At 37.3% G+C, this 17,430-nt stretch overlaps 2 protein-coding genes across 2 annotated transcripts; both read left to right on the forward strand.

Moving 5' to 3' along the window:
• Positions 1-2,586: 2,586 nt before the first annotated feature.
• Positions 2,587-5,605, forward strand: LOC145215335 (adhesion G protein-coupled receptor L1-like). Its single transcript, XM_080084053.1, has 7 exons — positions 2,587-2,662; positions 3,042-3,135; positions 3,316-3,527; positions 3,721-4,460; positions 4,522-4,747; positions 4,826-5,296; positions 5,394-5,605. Exons 1-7 carry the CDS (start codon positions 2,587-2,589, stop codon positions 5,603-5,605), a joined length of 2,031 nt encoding a protein of 676 aa, XP_079940179.1.
• A 6,026-nt stretch (positions 5,606-11,631) lies between these two features.
• On the forward strand, positions 11,632-16,028 carry LOC145215418 (adhesion G-protein coupled receptor G6-like). Its single transcript, XM_080084154.1, has 9 exons — positions 11,632-11,695; positions 12,291-12,462; positions 12,959-13,112; positions 13,172-13,284; positions 13,620-13,819; positions 14,181-14,884; positions 14,945-15,170; positions 15,248-15,718; positions 15,817-16,028. The coding sequence occupies exons 1-9, from the start codon at positions 11,632-11,634 to the stop codon at positions 16,026-16,028; spliced, it is 2,316 nt and encodes a 771-aa protein (XP_079940280.1).
• The last annotated feature ends 1,402 nt before the right edge of the window (positions 16,029-17,430 follow it).

Here is a 17,430-nt window from a genome sequence, read left to right on the forward strand (position 1 = left end):
CGTAATTAAAATTTGTAAATAACACAAACATACAGAACACATAGTCATTCAGCTGTAAATTACTTAAATTCTACAAAATCACTTGAAACCAATGACAGCCTTCGTATTAGACTTACAATAGCAGATCGACAAAGCTCCTAAATCTTTTACACCTCGTTATCACCTTGCATCCCGTCTTACCATTTTCAACTAACCACAGCCACATGAGCCAGTATCTATATACAAGCACGGAAGCAACAAGATTGTATGAAAAACGCTGATTGTTATTATCAGTTCCCCACACTCGGCCAATCCACCTGCCGAATGCCGTTTGCAGCTCGTTATCCTTTGATTGAAACTGTAAACAACACAGCAATTGCAATGATGATCCAGCATTTTGTACATAAATATGTTTTATTGCTGGCGGAATCGTCTATGTAAAACTCCTGGTATTTAATTTAACAACGCGATTTTTTCATTTTGTGGGACTTTCTCAAATTAATCGCACATTGCTTTTGTACGTTTCGCAAAAAGGTTTTAAAATTGTACTGACTCTAGACTCTAGAGTCTAGAGTAATAAAGTACATAGTCCAGAGCTTGATATTTCGATCGACGCTTAATGTTTTGTAAAGCGTTTAAAGTGTTCTTTGGTTTTATTGTGGTTCGAATCCGTATTTTTTTTACCTATTTATTTGTCTTTGACAGATCCGACAACAGCGTTTACCAATAGCCAACCACTCTTGGAAGTTGCATCACAGTTCAATGCATCAAAGATGTTGTTATTTCGGTGGTTTCTCTTCCTGTTTAACTCTCCCTATTTCCCTTACGCGGGTGGTTAGCTTTTAGGTTTCAACTCGACTGGTTCCACCAACGTTGCTTTTGTTTAGCATTACACCAGTTGAACGACAAATTTATTAAATATGCTACCTGGTGGACGAAACGCTTGTTCAGTATTTTCCGATTATTATTAATGGAAAAATGAGCAGCAAAATAGGCACTATATCAAAACAAGCGTGTACACCTTGGCTCGTAAATTTGCCGCGTCTACGCTTCGATATTCCTAATTACTACTACGTAGCCAAGTGTTTTGACGAAACAAACCTACAAAACGACTCAAAATTTTTCGTAAAACAAACTCGGGTTGTATATATGACGTCACAAATTAATATTGATAAAATCAAACTGTATGAAAGACGTAAAAAAGTAATTGGTGAGGTAAACACAATTATTGAAAATTTGTTACTGTATTTGGTGTCGCGACAAGGAAAGTCAAAGTTATCCACTGTTTCATGCAGATGTGCAAACCAGTATCAAAGCAATCCATTACGGTGTTCCAGCCGGAACAGTAAGTCGGGGCAGGCTTTGATTTGTTCAAAAAACTGTCGTGACTCGGGTCAGAATTTACATTCTGTGACTGTTTTTGCTGGACTTTACCTAATGTCCAACAGCCCAAAGAGGTTTTGTGTTGGCCATTGTCTATTATTATTTACCATTTTGTATGTATTTTTCTTATAGGCCTGTCAATTAAACTTTAGGAGTTAACCGGGATTCTAAAAAAACGATTTGGGTTCAGGCCGGGCTTCAGGCTTATACTTTTAGGTTCTGGCTCGCTTGTAACTCTGATTCCAATCCACGCTATGAAGGGCAACAACCGATCGTACAGCTTATGGTTGCTTTTGAATTTATCCGCCGCTAGATGATGCTGGTTGACAGAATTGCCATTGTTTTCTGTCTTAAATGAAATTGAATCTTCCAAGGCGCGCGATTTAAAGTTGTGAACAAGATTTTCCGCTGGTCTGCCCTCGACGCGGTCAAATGTTGTAAAATGTAGCTGAACAGGCCAAGGAATGTTTTTTGGAAAAATGAAAGTTGTATTTGTGTAATGTTGTATATAAAACATATTGCTTGGTGCAGTTTCAGAAACTTTAATTGTGCACTGTATTGCGATTTATACATATATATATATATATATATATGCGACAAGCGACATAAAGTTGCAACAAGAATAATATTGTTGCGGCGAAACAGAACATTCCAATACATACCTTCTATATAAAGTTATTATCACTGATATTTTTGTCACGTTAAACGCAGCAGACTTTTGTCCAAGAGAAGTCGTGTATTTTAGGCTTACTCTTTGCGTAAAAAATTTTCTAGTTTAAGATTTAGTGCGCACTGACTCTATTTTAAAAGTGTTTTCAGGTAGATGTTTTGCAAGTTACCTTTATCTAGAAATCAATATTTTTGTGTTTATTAGTTTGATTTAATCCACCATGAAAGAATTTGATTCTAATCCTTTTCAGCTTCTTTCCATTTGTTTCCTACAAAACGAAAAACGCACTGTGTACGTCTGGAATCGGTTCATGCCGTTTTACGCATTTCCTTATACTTTCTGAGATGTGGAGCTGGTTGATTTATAACCCGGCACATTTGCTTGTCCTATTGTGTCTAATATAAGTCATGTGGTATTATTACTGACGCAGTTGTTGGTTTTCGGCAATTTACCTAAAACATTGCTCAGAAATTTACCTTTAAATTTTCCCAAACCGTTTAAGTCATCCGACATCACTAAAGTTAAGTTCAGGGCTTTATATTACTGAAGCAGACATGTCGTTTATTTTGAGAGTTTTATTTGTGCACTTGGTAGCAGGAATGCTTCTTCTTGTGCCAGTTTCGATTTGGGGTAAGTAGTTTTTTTATTAGTTTATTGACGAAACCAAAATTTTGGGTTGAAACCTAATTTTCTGCAGTTCAGTTTTAAACAATGTTAAGAGTAACAAACCTGCCTTTAATATGAGTACATTTGCAAGTTTCCTATACCAACATATTAAGCTTTGCACAAATTTCTGTGAAGCAAAGCAGTTTGAAATATTTTGGATGAAATGTTGCTCAATCTGTTTTTTGTTGTAATTTAAAGTTTTTATTTTTCAGCTCGAGGGACCGGTTGCCTGGGAAAAATAGACAAGGTGCGATGCATTGGTAAAAAGCAACAAGACCGACAATGAATTTGGCGGGGTTTTGTAAAAAGCAACACCATATAAACGTTTTGAATTTTTGTTTAGTTTGTGAAGGAGAATTATTGAATATCACTTGCCCTGCTGGAACGGTTATTGACATAAAATCGGCTCTTTTTGGACAAAAATTTCCATACGCGGGGTAAGTAAAGAAAAAAATATAGAAAAAAAAAATAAAGTAATCTTGTGTACTGTTTGTGTTTACATTACATTTTGCAACACAGACAAATTGATTTTATTATTAACGCTTATACTAAACATTTTTCGAAATTGCTTTCTTTAAACTTAAACTATCCTAAAATCGTGTTTTGATTTACTTTAGATTGGTAAAAGATGTTAATTCTATTTTGTCAAGGGTGTGTGGATTTACTAAATCTGAGCTTAACTGCAATGGAAGTGCGGGGGTAACAGAGATATTAAGGCAATGTCAGCAAAAATCTTGGTGCACAGTTGTTCAAACAATCATTTTTGGTGAACCATGTCCTGGTTTTTCAAAGTACATCGACATCAACATGACATGCTCCATTAACACAAGTTAGTTATTAAAATACATTATAGCCTACGTGGTTAGCTAACTCCTGCACCATCTTGGATAATGGCCGCAATTCACCCTCGGCTTTAGATGGTTTAGGAAGTTACATAAATTAGAACATCTTCAAGTAGGAAAAGACGTTAAATTGATTAAATATCTGATTTAACAATCTGTCATGGAGTTGTTTTGTAACAGATGTTTCATTTCTGGATCAGTATCTTTCATTTCTTGGTCAGTTAAGAAGTTTAAATCCTGCAAGTGTGAGGGAAATAGAAAACGTCGAAAATCGAGTTGAAACTGTTTCCCGAAATCATTTTCAAACAAACGGAACCAACTATAGCAGCGAAGATGCTCAACTGCACATCTTAGTTACCAACATCAACCAGGAGACATACAATTCTTATCTTCAGCTTGGTTTATCTCATATCGACTTTACACTACAAACCCAGGCAATAAAACGACTCATAGTTGCAGTGCTTGTCTTCAAGATAAACACAACACGAATTGCACAAAATCAACCGGTCACAGTCGGTTCGTTGGCCACAACGCGATACATAGCTACATTCAACACAACCTACATTGCTATTGTGGGTTGGGATGCAGAAAGCTTCAAGAGCTTAAGCCGCAAACGATCAACTACCGATGAAATAAATGATCGGTTGCCAGGAAAGACAAGTTTCATTTCACCTCCAGCATCACCAGAAATCGTCTGCAAGCTGATCACAGCGGGAAATATATCCCAAGAAAACCAGAAGATAAAAAAACTGGAACCAATTTGTCTCTTCTTCGACAGAGTGGAAAGAAAATACTCGGATCGCGGTTGCGTCACAATTACTGATGACGCAACAGGCAACGTCACCTGCAAGTGCAACCATCTCACCGTGTTTACTGTTTTACTGACTGTCCAATCCATCACAATACCAAAGGGGGTAAAGGTAAAGATTTGAATGTAAACTTTAACGAATGGCTCACAAAATAAACAACACGATGTTGCAGATCACATCTTACGCCACAGAATCAACTTCAGTCGTGTTTCTGATCGCCACCATAATAATCCTCTACAAGTCGAAACACAGCGGAGATCGGGTTCCAGTTCAAATCAGCTTGTCAATGACTCTTCTGCTTTTCCACACCGTCAACATATCACATGACCTTGCCGTGATGCATGAGATTCCATGCGTGATTCACGCAGCAGTCAATCAATATATTCTGCTGTCTTCAGGTACCTAAAGTAACAGGACAATTTGAGTTTAAAGCATTGGTACATATTATGGGATCTGACGCTATTGTTTGTTTTTAGGAATATGGTTCCTAGTTGAAGGAATTCGTCTTCTTATGGCAACTTCGTTTCCAGTCGAACTCCAAACTCAGGATTCGTCAAAGCGTCTAAAGTTCTTTATGTCGATTGGTTGGATTGTTCCAGCCTTGGTAGTGGGAACATCCATGGCAGTGGGGGTTTCCCTCGACATCTGCATGAAGCCCCAACCATTGTACGAGCAATGTAACGAATTTATACCGGTTCCAAAGTACGACAGATGCTGGTTGGCTCCCGGTACTCCGATCTTCTACTCAACTGTGGTCGCTCCTCTTGCTCTCGTCCTCTTAACCAACTTCATGATCATCCTGAAGACAACACATGTGATGTTGCACTCGAAGAAGATGCGGAACAGAGGAGAAGATCCAGGGACAGGAGATGCGTTGAGAGCAGCAAAGTCTTTCATCTTACTCTTCTTTATGCTCGGTGGAACTTGGGTTTTGGCTTTCTTTACAGGTAATATTTGTGCGTTGTTTCAACGTTTAGTTTTCTTAAGATGTATTAATGCAAGGGATTTCAAAGATATGGTTTTACAAACTTATTACATTTGCAGGAATCGGGAACGAGATTTCGAACGAGGTGTTCATGTACATCCACAGCTTGGTGAACGGGTCGCAGGGAATCGTCGTCTTCCTGTTGTATTGCGTCATGGATGGCGACATCAGACAGGAAATGCTGACGTGCAAACGTGAAGCTGATATTGGATCGAAGCAGCAGAGAAACGTGGCAAATGCAGAAGGAAGTGAAAGTTCAAACCCGAAATAAGGTGAAAGTTTAAACAATTAGTTTGCGGTTGCGCAAGGTCAGCTGAAAACTTCATTTTTGTGACGTTGCTCTAATTTATGACGTGATGGAAATACCCAGTCAGATTGTTTCATTGTTTCTGCGTCGTGTTTTATTGGTGTACGCCTCTATCAGGAAGAACGGAAAAACTGATATTGCCGATTAGCCATCGGTCGCTTTTACACTTTTAAACTCAGTTTTCATCATCTTTTTATTGTTTCCTTCGTGTTACCATGTAGTGCAGTGGTGTCGCTTTTATTTTAACATAATTTAATTCATTTTTCATAAAGGTAATGTAAAATAGATAAAAATACATTTACCAGAAGAGCTCTATAAACTTGATATTAAGGATGGCAGCAATAGCTTATATTTGGATTTCAAGTTATTGCCACGAACTTTATACCATTTGGGATTTGCCGGGTTCGAAAGGCACTAATTTGACGGCAAACATTTAATGCCACCAGTATTTTTCCACTGTAGACATTTACAAGCTTTTATTTTTGCATTGTAATGCTTCGAATGTATCTGCCATTTTATCTAATTTCAGCGCTTTTATCTTGCACTTTTGAAAGCGTTTTCGTCTTATTTTACAAACCAATTACACCACTCGTTCCAAGTGACATATGCGCTTCCCGTCATTTTGGCTTCTCTGGACTCCAGTTAACAGTAAGATCCCGGCAAATTATCAGGAAAGCACAGGACACATTCAATAATAGCTCCTCCATCGATGCAGTGTTTTTGCGTTGTGTTGTCATCACATAACATGTCTTTTTGACCCGTTGTACTGAGAACGACTGCACTGATACCATGTAATATGCTCGTGATAATAAATGTTGTGGAAATGTGTGTAAACCTACTGCCTAATTTTTTGAAATGTGTATTTCTTTAGACAACTAATCGTTTATGAACTAATCCAATCAAAACGGCGCTTCTTAACATTTTCAAAAAATCCCTAATTAATAATTCAAAACATTTCTATTCTAATTATCCAAAGATAAACTAGATAAACATCACTTAAGATGCGGCTTACATTGACGTACCCGTTCCATGGATGAAATTCTGTTTCAGTAACCATATTCGACAATAAACCAAATTCTTTGCACAGAGGTAAATCGTTCCTTACTAAAGAGCAAGTCCTTCTAGTTGGAAACCACTTGACTAAAATAACAACCACATAAGCTAACACGTTTACAAAGATTGTCGTTGGTATCAATTCAGTTTTAAACCGTTTTATTTTAAAGTCAGTTTCTGCTATACCAATGAGCTTAAATCAACTCCACATTGTTAACAACAGGTTTAGTCCACTTTATTCCGTTTAAGATATTGTGAACTAGAATTTATATTTGCGATTAAACTAATGCTGCATTTGAAATATTAATTAGAAACCTAATCAACTTCCTTGCTGTGTAATTTAGTTTGTGTTCTGCCATAAACGTTTTTTTTAACGGATGTTAGTTATTGTCCATGCTACAGGCCTGGTTTAGAAGACATTTGAATATATAACAGGGGTGGGCAACTTGCAGCCCGCGAGCCACATCCGGCCTGTAATGTATCTTGCCTCTAGCGGACCAAGCTGTTTTGTACGGATGCCAGGAAGATCGTCCTGGCTTCGCTATTGTCGCAACAATGACTTTTACTTCGTTTCCATGGCCGCTTTATGTCCGTCTTTTATGGCCATATGTGACCATACTTGAAAGTGAGAAATCATGACGCAGCAAAATTACTCGGCCATAAGCGGTTTTCGTATGTCCTTCCCGCAGGGGTGCATTTATATTGAGCATTTATACACAGCATTTATAGCATTTATATTAAGCATTTATACACTGCATTTATAGCATTTATATTAAGCATTTATATTGAACAATCGTAGGACAAGCAAATACCCCGGGTTATAAACCAACAAGCTCTACATCTCAGAAAATGCAAGAAAATGCGTAAGAAGACAAGACCTTCCAGACGTACGCGGAGTGGTCGTTATTTTGTAGGAAACAAATGTGAAGAGCTCAAAAAGAGATTAGAATCTACTCCCATTATGAGTGGATTGAATTAAATCAATAAATACAAAAATATTGCTTTCTAGGTGAAGTTGAATTAAAAAGTAAAAACCTCAAAACACCAACTTTGTAAATAGAATCGGTGCGTAATAAATCGTAAGCGAGAAAATAATTTGCACAAGGAAACCCAAAATATCCGGAGTCGCATGGATTGCTGGATCAAAGGCCTAAACGCTCTTCTGCGTTGATGACAAAAACACATCGATGAACTTTATATAGAAGGTGCGTATTTGTGTGGTTCGGTGCAGCAATATATCGCTTGGTGCAACTTTTTGTCGCTGGGTACAAATTAAAATCGGTTAGTTCAACTATATATCTGTTGTGGTCTTTTATGTCGCTTGGCGCACGTGCATAGCATTATAGGCCATAATTAAGACTTCCTATAACTGCACCAAGCTGCCAATACGTTTACTTGATCGAGTTCTGGACGGACCAAGAACAAATATTAGCGTGATATGACGTCATAATTTAAAACGAGCGGAGATTCGGTTTCAAGATAACAAATAATTCCGTCCCCGAGCGTCATCTAGCGTCAGTAAAATTTAAAAGCAACAGCAAGTCAATGATCGATTGTTGCCCTTCATAATGTGGGTTGGGATTAGAGTTATAAGCAAGATAAGGCCGTGTGCCGAGAAAAGAAAATTTGTTTTCCTAATACCCGCATGAAAAATTTGAGAACCATTGATAAACAACATAACTTGTGAATTTATTACGTCATTGCGTGCTTTGCTTCGAAATTACGTCATTTTTGCTATTAACGTAGGCGTATAACGTCACAAACGAAAATTGTGCGTATTACATCACAAATCCACATTGCAACTCTCTCTGTTTGATGTTTAATGCGATGAGTTTAACTTGTACTTATGATGTAGCATCGTGAATTGTATGTTGTATTAAATCCGCAGAATATGTTTGAAGTAACGAGTCAGCACCAGTTCAGCAATCTTTGGAATTTGAAAGCCTCTGAAATTTAACCATATTTGTTATTAAAAATATATAAGGTATATAACTTTAGATAAAATTTTAAAAATATTAAGACAGCGTCTATTTTCAAAAAACAAAATGTCAAAAAACTGGTCCGCGTTTTTATATAGGTACAAGGTTGACAGGTACAGTCAGGGTAACTACCGTAATAAACTTATTTGTTTTTTTTTAATTTATCTGCAGCTAGATGACGCTAATGCAAAAACTTGACATCATTCATCGCTCTTGGTAAAGTCGAATTCACAGGCGTTAGATTTATGTTGAAAAGTGCTGTAGTTTAAATGTGTTTTTTTAAAACGTACAGTGAGTACATGTGTAACGTTGTATGTAAACTATATTGATTGCTTGGTGACGTTTTGCAAGTTTTATTTACTCTTATTATGTCGTAAAAATTGCCCTAACAAGCAATATTTAGCTGCATTGACCCTCACAAACTGATCAATAAACATCAATGAAATACAAGTCATCGTTTCTTTCATGTTTAACACTTCAAAACAGCCTTCAAGCTAGGAATCGACCTATGCAAAGTTTTTTTTAGCACAGGAAGTTGAAGTTATTGCCAGACACGCTTAACCATTTGGGATTTGCTTGGCACGAACGACTATAATTTGGATTTTGTCAACAAACATTCCACCAGCATTTTTCACTGTAATACTTCCCATGTATCTGTGATTTCATCCCATTGCAATTCTAGTGCCTTGCACTTATGAAAGCAACTTGGTCTTATTTTCACACTGACAAATCCATGCGACCCAACCCCAACATAAGCACTTCCTTTCATTATGTTTCTGTAGATACCATTTAACGTTAAGACACCAAACCTTTTCAGGAAAAACACAGAGGCCATTAAACCATAGCTCATCCACCGATGTTGTGTTGTTGCGTTATATTGTCATCACATACATTTCTTTTTGGCTCTATATAGAACGTGTGAATGTCTGTCTCCTGACAAAATTTGAAAACGTATTTTTCTATGAACGAACCAATCAAAACGACAATCCCAACCTTTTTTACTAGTTTTTCATTAAGGACTTTTATTTTTTTATTTAACCCTCATAAATCTAAGTCAACAAACAATGCCAAACTACACAAACACCATTTAAGATGCGGATTTACATTATCTTTATCGCTCTAAGGAAGTCCCTGAAAAAAAGTCCCAATTTTTTGGTGTACCTCAAATTTAAGACATTTTGTCCGAAATCTTATAAAACCTACTCTTCTTTATTATATTAGTGCCCTGTAAACAGATTGTTACTATGTTTATGTTTTGCCACAATTGAATGTTAAAGTCCACATTTTTCCACGGGTTTCGAACCCAGGACGCTCCTGGGTGGAATCTCATTCAGTTTTTCTTTGTCTGCATTTGTTTCTAACGCTTTAAACTATTGGGCCAAGTTTCTGTCCCAACAGACCACATTTTTTTCACGGGGTTCGAACCCATGACACTCCCGGGGACGAATCCCGATCAGAGTTTTTTATGTCTATATGTGGGTCAGGCGGGTCAGGCCATTCGGCCAAGTTCCTGCCCCTCAACCGCCAACATTATTCCAAAATAATCTGAATGACAAGCAGCGGTCACAAGCTTGTTTTTGTTTTCAAATTTCTCTGCCGCTACATGACGCTAGTGCACAAAATTACACTGTATTGTCTTCAACGAAGCTGAATCATCCAAGATACTCCATCCCTATTATGACGTAACACAACACGCTGAGATTTACACTTGGTCTATTCAGGACTCGATCAAATCTTGTAAAATGTGTCTGATTTGTTCAAGTGATGTTTTTGATCAACTGAGTCTTGTGATTTTTTGTATTTCGATTCACCAAACACTGTTTCATGGGACTATGGATAAATGCATTACTCGGTATCACTGAAGACTCAGAAATTGATTAACCAATATATTCGATCCAAACCGAATTAAACAGTTTTGTCAATACAATATCGTTTTTAGCCTATAGACTACGTTGGAGAAACCAACCATAAATAACCAGTTGGTAATACTGACTAAACGCTCGTTTACCGGGTTTGATAACTAAAAGTTTTTCATATGCTGGTCGAAAGTTACACAAATCGTTTTCAAGCAAAACACTTTTTATAGTTTAGAAAGTTTCGCCCACCCGCTCGATGTGCATCATCACACCAATGAAGAGGTTGGTAAAATAAGTTAGTCGAACTTCTTTGTTAGTTGAAATGATTCAAAGTTGTGTGTACATTTGTAATCTTTCAGGTTTCAACTGATGTATAAATGAACCTCTGTATTTTTTAAAATGTTGATGTCTAGCACATTCAGTGCGCTTGACATATATCTACGCCAAAAGACGTTTTGCGCAGAAACCGGATTGATGTTAGTTTACGTCAAAAGTCTCACCGACAATGTGTAAAACCTTGGAAGCTCCAATCGGTTTAATTGACATGATGATATTTTTCATATCGCCTTTGACCTCAGTTTACCTTTTAAAGTATACAGGGTGCATGAGTCCGTCATAACAACTTTAGGGTTCACCAACCCCAAAAAGGTTGAAGAGCACTGCTATAGGTAACGATTTACGCAACATGTACTGCAGGTAGATTCCACTGAGTGTGGAGAACTGATAAAAAGAATCAGCGTTTTTCATCCAGCATTGCTTCCGTGCTAGTATATAGCGAATGACTGGTGTCGGTGTGGCCAGTTGATAACAGAAAGACGTGATGCAAGGTGATATTAACGTGAATAGTTTAAGACCCATATTGTGGATCTGATAGTGTACGTCTATTACGAATACGGTCATTGACTTTAAGTGATTTTGTAAACTTCAAACTAGTTTACATCTGAATGACTATTTTTTTGTATGTTTGTGTCATAAGCCCTATCAAATTGTAATTACGTCTAATTGGATCACAGTTTTAAAACACATTTTAGTTTTGTACAAAATCTGGTGGTTTTGTGTTGGAAAATCGTAAGTATTCTACAGAAAGAAATAGGTTGAGAAAATGAGCTTCTTTGTTTCTCTACTTGTGGTTCTGGCAGTCGTCTGCTTCAAACCAAGTTTGCAAGGTAAGCTTAAAAGTAATTTCACTTCTTTGTAAGATAGCATACACAACCACTTTATATTTTAATTACTACGTACATAATGCTTTGTTTCTGTTCTACAGTTTGAAGCCGAGCAGGGCTTTTTGGCCATAGAGATTGAACAAAACGGGTTTGTTTTTGGGGGCCTGACTGATCCCACTCGGTATCATTTCTGTCCTAAATTTTTCACCTTCGGCCCAGTTCACAACTCTGTGTGGGTTTACTTTTCAATGTATGTTATGCCAACTTGGTGATTTTAAATGTGTCACAATTGAATGAAAAGAAGAGAAATTAGGATTCGCACTGGAGAGATATTAGGGTTTACAGTATATTTTTTACAATTACAATTTGGGATTTTCAACCGTTTTAAATCATTTGCTGTTGTTTTCGAAGTTAAAATTGTATCAGTCCAAAAAAGCTGCTGCAACATCAAACTCTGGATAAGTTTCTTCTTATAGTGGGCTTGTAAATATTATGTTGCTAGCGGAATACGTAAATTATAGTAAAAAATACAAACTTAAATTAAGTAAATCATTTTTTTATCATACTTTTTGAAAATATCATACTTTTTATTTTCCAGCCCAAGAAATCGACATTGTGTTTGTGGTGGACAGTACTAGCCCAATAACAAATTCTCAGTTTGCAATATACAAGAATGCTTTTGTAGCAATGGCTGATGCCCTAAAAGCGGGTTTCGACAGACACTTACTGCAAGTTGCCATTCTTCAGTATACAAACAACAATTACAATAGGTAAATGTATTTTGTGAACAAAAACGTTGTTCTATCAGCGAAAAGTTCTATGTTGTAGATTATTTGTTGAATTTCTGCATTTATTACCCGAAAATTGATGTTTTGGGGAAGATTTTAGTTGCAAGAAAACAGGCCAGTTAAAAAGAATTATGCCATAAACGCTGTTGTAGATGAAGTAACTATTCGTTGTTCGTTTCATTTGCTCATCAACTTTTAGTCCCGTTCGCAGTCGGTAATTTTTAAAATTCGTTGGCAAGAAGTTTCTATACAAATTCAATTAAACTCAGCAACTACTATTGGTGCTTTTGACTTCTAAAGTTTCTTATGATTAGTTCATTACATCCTCATACTGACTTATCCATTTCTCAAATGTATTGTATATATGTTGAACCAATAAAATCATGCTGAGACAGATATGTTATATCTTGCGAGGATAAATACAACGAATTGGTGTAACGCCAGTCGTATAAACACGCTTTAAATTTGTTTTTGACAGCCCTGACTACACCAACAACTGGTTTTATCACAACCCCACCACTCTCGGTGATTGCACCACAGTTCAATGTATCAAAGATGCTGTAAACAATAATATGTATCAATATCTATATTCCAGTGCTTTTACCGCAACTGCAATCAAGAGAGCTGTCAAAGTAAGGCGTTGTTTTAACAGGAATAAAAGCAAAAGCACTTAACTTGAAGCTCCTTATAGATTGACTTCAACAACTCAGCCAACGCTGCAACTTCCAAAAAATTTCTTATTCTTACAACACACTGTTTGGCAACATACGGTTGGGCAGCAGACAATTCTCTTTTGCCTACCAGGTTAGCGTTTAGTGTAACGACCAATCTTATTTTTAGTTTTTAAATGTCTTTTTTTCGCTTTATTTGTATCCTTGCCGTTTCTATGGCACCCACACAGATGCGTTTCAACTTTGTTCTCGAAATTGCCCACATTATTGAAATTGCCCACATAAGTGTAAGCTCAGTGTCATTGTAACAGCCATTTATCTTTTTGACAAGATGATGTTACAAACAGATTTTGGACTTCTTCATTTTTGACAGACTTTTTGACAAATATGTTAGTTTTTGTTTTGCAACTTCTTGCCAACAACAGTTAAAACCAGTTAAAGCTACGTCGCATCTATTGTTTGTTACAGTTACGCGTTGACGAGCAGCAACAACATTACAGTATACGCCATTGGAATTGGACCATACGTTGATCAAAGTCAGCTTCAAATCATTGCCAACAACGGAACCAGCAACGACACAGTTACACTGTTGAACAATGTTACCACCCTTGGTGACACCCTGGTTAACATCGTATCAAAAATTATACCAAATGTATCTATACCAGAAGGTAACTTCTTGTTGTTATTAGTCGGTGTACGAAGTGTTTCTCAAATAAGTTGAATCTGGCGCCCGTTTGTCTTTACGTAATTGCTTATATATAAGCTAGCACATTGAATTGTTTCGTTCTTAACTTCAAGACCCCAGTAACCAGATTTTTAATGGTTTGGAAAGTTGTTGTTGTTGTAGACTGATCCAATTCACTGACCGATTCAAAAATAATCCAAAAGCTTGTGACGTTTTGCGCTGTTTACAATCATGCGTCACGTTTTGCTTTTGCAATTTTTTTGGAGGGTTAAAAATGTCAAGGGAGCGCTAAAATTCTTAAAATATCTGCTTCACCAACTTGTCATGGAATTGTTTTGTTACAGATCCTTTATTGCTGGATCAGTTAAAAAATTTAAATCCTGCAAGGGTGACGGAAATAGAAAACATCGAAAATCGAGTGGAGAATTTTTCCCGAAATCATTTTCAAACAAACGGAACCACATATAGCAGCGGAGATGCTCAACTGCGCATCGTAGTTACCAACATCAACCAGGAGACATACAACTCAAATCTTCAGCTGGGATCATCTCACATCAACTTTACATTGCAAACCAAGGGAGTTAAACGAATCGTGATTGCGGTGATTGTCTTCAAGATAAACACAACACAAACTACACAGACTCAACCGGTCGAATCCGGTTCACTGGCCATAACGCAGTACATATCTACAATCAATACAACCTACATTGCTATTGTGGGTTGGGATGCCGATAGCTTCAAGCGATTAACTACCGATGAAATAAACGATCAATTGCCGGGAAACGCAAGTTTCCATTTGCCCCCAACATCACCAGAAACCATCTGCAAGCTGATCAAGGCGGGAAATATATCCCTTAAAAACCAGAAGATAAAAAAACTGGAACCAATCTGTCTCTTCTATGACAGAGTGGAAAGAAAATACTCGGATCGTGGTTGCGTCACAATAACTGGTGGCGTAACAGACAACGTCACTTGCAAGTGCAACCATCTCACCTTGTTCACTGTTTTACTGGCTGTCCAATCCACCACCATACCAAAAGGCATCAAGGTAAAGACTTAACGTAAACTTTAACAATTGGCTCACAAAATGAACAACACTGTATTTCAGATCACATCTTACGCCACAGAATCAACTTCAGTCGTGTTTCTGATTGCCACAATAATAATCCTTCACAAGTCGAAACACAGCGGAGATCGGGTTCCGGTTCAAATCAGCTTGTCACTGGCTCTTCTGCTCTTCCACGCTGTCAACATATCACATGATCTTGTCGTGATGCACCAGATTCCATGCGTGATTCACACAGCAGCCAATCAATATCTTCTGCTGTCTTCAGGTAAATAAAGTAATAGGATAATTGAAATTTTAGGCATAGATTTATATTTCGCAATCTGACGCAATTTTTTGTTTTAGGTGTATGGTTCCTCATTGAAGGAATTCGTCTCTTTATGGCAACTTCGTTTCCAGTCGAATTCCAAACTCAGGATTCGTCAAAGCGTGTAAAGTTCTTTATGTCGATTGGTTGGACTATTCCAGCCTTGGTTGTGGGAACATCCATGGCAGTGGGGTTTCCCCTCGACATCTACATGAAGCCCCAACCATTATACGAGCAATGTAACGAATTCACACAGGTTTCAAAGTACGACAGATGCTGGTTGGTTCCTGGTACTCCGATATTCTACTCCACGGTCGTCGCTCCTCTTGCTCTCGTCCTCTTAACCAACTTCATGATCATCCTGAAAACAACACATGTGATGTTGCACTCGAAGAAGATGCGGAACAGAGGAGAAGATCCAGAGACAGGAGATGCGTTGAGAGCAGCAAAGTCTTTCATCTTGCTCTTCTTTATGCTCGGTGGAACTTGGGTTTTGGCTTTCTTCACAGGTAATATTTGTGCGTCTTTTTAACGTTTTAGTTTTCGTAAGTTGTATTAATGCAAGGGATTTCAAAGATATGGTTTTACAAACTTATTACATTTGCAGGAATCGGGAACGAGATTTCGAACGAGGTGTTCATGTACATCCACAGCTTGGTGAACGGATCGCAGGGAATCGTCGTCTTCCTGTTGTATTGCTTCATGGATGACGACATCAGACAGGAAATGCTGACGTGCAAACGTGAAGCTGATGTTGGATCGAAGCAGCAGAGAAACGTGGCAAATGCAGAAGGAGGTGAAAGTTCAAACCCGAAATAAGGTGAAAGTTCAAACAATTAGTTTGCGGTTGTGCAAAGTCAGCTGAAAACTTCATTGTTGTGACGTTGCTCTAATTTATGACGTGATGGAAATACCCAGTCGGATTTTTTCATTGTTTTTGCGTCGTGTTTTTTTGGTGTACGCCTCTTTCAGGATGAACGGAAAAACTGATATTGCCGATTAGCCATCGGTCGCTTTTACGCCTTTAAACTCAGTTTTTATCATCTTTTCATTGTTTCCTTCGTGTTACCATGTGGTGCAGTGGTGTCGCCTTTCTTTTAACATAATTTAATACATTTTTTATAAAGGTAATGTAAAATAGATAAAAATACATTTACCAGAATAGCTCTATAAACTTGATATTAGGGATGACAGCAATAGCTTATATATATTTGGAGTTCAAGTTATTGCCACGAACTTTGTACCATTTGAGATTTACTTAGTTCGAAAGACACTAATTTAGATTTTGACGGCAAACATTTCATGCCACAAGTATTTTTCCACTGTAGACATTTGCAAGCTTTTATTTTTGCATTGTAATGCTTCCCATGTATCTGTCGTTTTATCCAATTTCAGCGCTTTTATCTTGCACTTTTGAACGCGTTTTCGTCCTATTTTACAAACCAATTACACCACTCGTTGCAAATGACTACATGTGTGCTTCCCGTCATTTAGTCTTCTCTGGGTACCATTTAACGTTAAGATCCCAAGCCTTATCAGAAAATTACAGGTACCATTCAACCATAGCTCCTCCTCCGATGCAGTGTTTTTGCGTTGTGTTGTCATCACATAACATGTCTTTTTGACCCGTTGTACTGAGAACGACTGCACTGATACCATGTTATTAGCGCGTGATAATAAATGTTGTGGAAATGTGTGTTAACCTACTGCCTATTTTTTTGAAATGTGTATTTCTTTAGACAACTAATCGTTTTTGAACTAATCCAATCAAAACGGCGCATCTAAACATTTTCGAAAAATCCCTAATTAATAACTTAAAACATTTCTATTCTAATTGTCCAAAGATAAACTAGAAAACCATAACTTAAGATGCGGCTTACATTGACGTACCCGTTCTATGGATGAAATTCTGTTTCAGAAACCATATTTGACAATAAAAATTCTTTGCGCAGAGGTAAATCGTTCCTTACTAAAGAGCAAAGCCTTCTAGTTGGAAACCACTTGACTTAAATAACAACCACATAAGCTAACACGTTTACAAAGATTGTCGTTGGTATCAATTCAGTTTTAAACCGTTTTATTCAGTTTCTGCTAGACCAATAAACTTAAATCAACTCCATTGTTAACAACAGGTTTAGTCCACTTCCTTCCGTTTAAGATATTGCGAACTAGAATTTATATTTGAGATTAAACTAATGCTGCTTTTGTAATATTATTTAAA

The sequence above is a fragment of the Phallusia mammillata genome, chromosome 1 (assembly GCF_965637545.1).
Source record: "Phallusia mammillata chromosome 1, kaPhaMamm4.hap1.1, whole genome shotgun sequence".
NCBI classification, from domain to species: domain Eukaryota; kingdom Metazoa; phylum Chordata; class Ascidiacea; order Phlebobranchia; family Ascidiidae; genus Phallusia; species Phallusia mammillata.